At 43.2% G+C, this 2,848-nt stretch overlaps 1 protein-coding gene across 1 annotated transcript; it reads left to right on the top strand.

Annotated features, from left to right (window-relative positions):
• Window positions 1-473: 473 nt before the first annotated feature.
• On the top strand, window positions 474-1,865 carry LOC114186254 (F-box protein At2g27310-like). Its single transcript, XM_028074298.2, has one exon. It carries the CDS (start codon window positions 625-627, stop codon window positions 1,609-1,611), a length of 987 nt encoding a protein of 328 aa, XP_027930099.1. The 5' UTR covers window positions 474-624; the 3' UTR covers window positions 1,612-1,865.
• The last annotated feature ends 983 nt before the right edge of the window (window positions 1,866-2,848 follow it).

Here is a 2,848-nt window from a genome sequence, read left to right as displayed (position 1 = left end):
ACAGATTATGCGCTAACTCTGTGCACGGGAGGCGTAAAATTAACTCAAACAATTCCAATTTTTAATAAAAATATACGCAATAAAGCAAATAATCTCATATTTATATTTTGGGTATGAGTCAAACATAATTACTCTGCACAAAGAAAACACGCAACTTAATTAAAATATATATAGAGAGAAAGAACAGGCACGCTGTAAAGCATAAAGTAATTGTTTATACGAATAAGTCGAATGGAATTGGTTGATAAAATGTATAATTTATTGTAAACTAGATGTTAATAAGGGAAGTGTTAGAGAGTGGAGACCCCTTAGTTGGAATTTGAAGAGTATGTAAATTATAAAAAATAAGAAATCTAGAAGCGAAATATGGAGATAGTTTGTTTAATGAGAGTGCTTGACCCTACTCTCATCTCAACTTGTTGTTTTGCTAAAAAAAGTCTTAAAAACAAGTCTATATATGACCTATCCCAATCCTAATCCTTCACATGCACACATTGCAAACACGCTTTATTGAATCATCAATCATCAACCTATATAACAAAACCATCGTATCCATCATCCTTATCCTTCTCACTACAACCAACCAACTAAGTATTTCAAACTCACTATTCTTAGTCTCTTCTCATGCCACCCATGGACGCCACTTCTTCTTCTTCTTCCGACATCACCATCCTCCACCCCGACATCATTCAATCCCACATCCTTAATCGCCTCGACGGTCCCACTCTCGCCTCCGCATCCTCCGCCACCCACCACCTCCGCCGTCTCTGCACCGATCACAGCCTCTGGCGGAGCATCTGCGCCGCCACATGGCCCTCTCTCAACCAACCCCACGCGGCTGCCCTCATCGAAACCTTCCCCGCCGCCCACCGCTCTGTCTTTTCCGACTCCTTTCCCTCCATCCAATACTCCCCTCCTCCCCACCCCACCCCAACGCGGTTGCCGCCGGAGTTTGTATCCGCCGTGGACCTTTACTACAAGGGCAGACCCGTCTTTTCGCGCGTCATCACAACCGAAACCCACAAGGGATGGTTCCTCTCCTCCCCGCTCTGGGTGGACCTCCTCGACCCCAACGAGGTGGTCCCCACTCCCTTGATATTCGCGAAGTGCGATGAGGAATCTTCGTGGCTGGCCCACCTGGAGGAGAATCTGGGGATGAGCTGGATCGTCATCGACCCGACCCGGAAGCGCGCGGCGAACGTCTCGAGCCGGCGGCCGGTGGCGGCCCGGCGGCACTGGCTGACGGGGGATCTGGAGGTTTTGTTCGCGGTGACCATGGATACGGTCCAGTGGGTTATCAGGGTCACGTGCTGCGGGAAGGCCGGGGGCGCTGTGCACGTGAGGGAGGCGAGTCTGACGATGGAGGACACGGAGGGGAGACACGTGACCGGCAGGGACAGCTTCGTGATTTTGCAAGACGCCATGGAGAACGGCGCGCGACGAAAACCCGATCCCGAAGAAGCCAAAGCAAGGTTCGATAAATTCTGCCGCTTGAAGAGAGAGATCAGAGAGAGAAAACTACGGAGAGACAGTGCAATGGACATGGTTGCCATGTTGGTCTCTTTCACCATTTTCGTTTCCCTCTTTTGGTTCATGGTCTTTGGTTTTTGACCCAAAAAAAAAAAAAAAACAGTTCTTGAGTTTGTTCTTTGAGTTTGGTCGGTTCCACCTACGCAAGCTTGGACGGAAAAGGAAAAGAAAAAAGAGACAGTTGAATAGAAACGTTATAGGGAGAAGATATACAGCATATACGACATAACAACGTGTGTATTTTATTCCGGTTAGTTAATTCATTTTTTCTTTTGACCAATACCATGTCACCTAATTCGTTTTATAAATAAATTTATACATATTTTTTTACCTTCCATGTATCCTGGCTAGTTAACGGTTTTCATGTTTATCGATTAGTATTTTTATGTCGGTTAACAATATAATAACCTATGCATATTCCTAAATGATGATTTCATGATTCAGATAAAACACATGTAAGTGTGTGTTGGATTGGTCAAAATTATGATGTTGTCGTGTTACGCGTCACTCTTGACTGTTGAGCAAAATTTCTCCTCGATCAACTCGATCAACTAGGATTGGGCCTGTTGACAAGTCGTGAACTGATGTGCCAGTAACTAAGAAATTTTTTCCTGTACTTTATGCTGATCACGATATTTATGGTTGAAGCTCTGACTTTTAGACTCTCTACAAGTTGGTGATGAATAAATTGTATTGTCTATGGGGTGTGAAGTTTGAAAAAATATGGGAAAACTAGAACGTGAAACATATATATTATTGAGTGGTGGATCACAACAACAATATAGACTATGTCATTTCTGTCACACTTTTATATGTCTCACTTTAGGTTCGACAATGATTTTGTATTTGGACAAAAGGAATTACTATTGTAAAAAATTTAAATATGTGCATTTGAATTATTTTTTTGTTCAAATGGTTTAATTTTAAATTTTTTTAATAAAACACTTTAATTATGACAATATACAAAGTTACTATTTTCAATCTTGCAATTCACAGAGAAATAAATCAAGAATACCAACTAGAAATTAATTTCACTAGTGCAGTAAGGGCTTTTGACCCCGGTTGTTTTTAATATTCTGTCCCGGTTCCAGAACTGAGACATATTGGGGTAAGGCAAAAAATGGTGGTTTTTGGCCTCGGGTGTCAATCGAAGCCATAGGGGATACTTTTCTGCCTCGGTTCTCTGAGGACCCGAAGTCATAGGGGTACTTTGCTCACACCACCATTAGCACTGTTGCGCTCGTCCTCACCACCGAGATCGTCGGCAAACGCTGTCGCGGCCAGACCTTCAACAACACTGAACGAGCAACCCATGCTA

Source organism: Vigna unguiculata, chromosome 5 (genome assembly GCF_037176805.1).
Source record: "Vigna unguiculata cultivar grain cowpea cultivar isolate G323 ecotype 2 chromosome 5, ASM3717680v1, whole genome shotgun sequence".
Taxonomy (NCBI): domain Eukaryota; kingdom Viridiplantae; phylum Streptophyta; class Magnoliopsida; order Fabales; family Fabaceae; genus Vigna; species Vigna unguiculata.
The sequence above is the reverse complement of the archived record's forward strand: the minus strand, read 5'-3'. Positions and strand labels throughout refer to the sequence as shown.

Bases quoted from the DNA above. Each gene is read 5' to 3' on its own strand.
- LOC114186254 (XM_028074298.2), top strand. From the start codon at position 625: ATGCCACCCATGGACGCCACTTCTTCTTCTTCTTCCGACATCACCATC.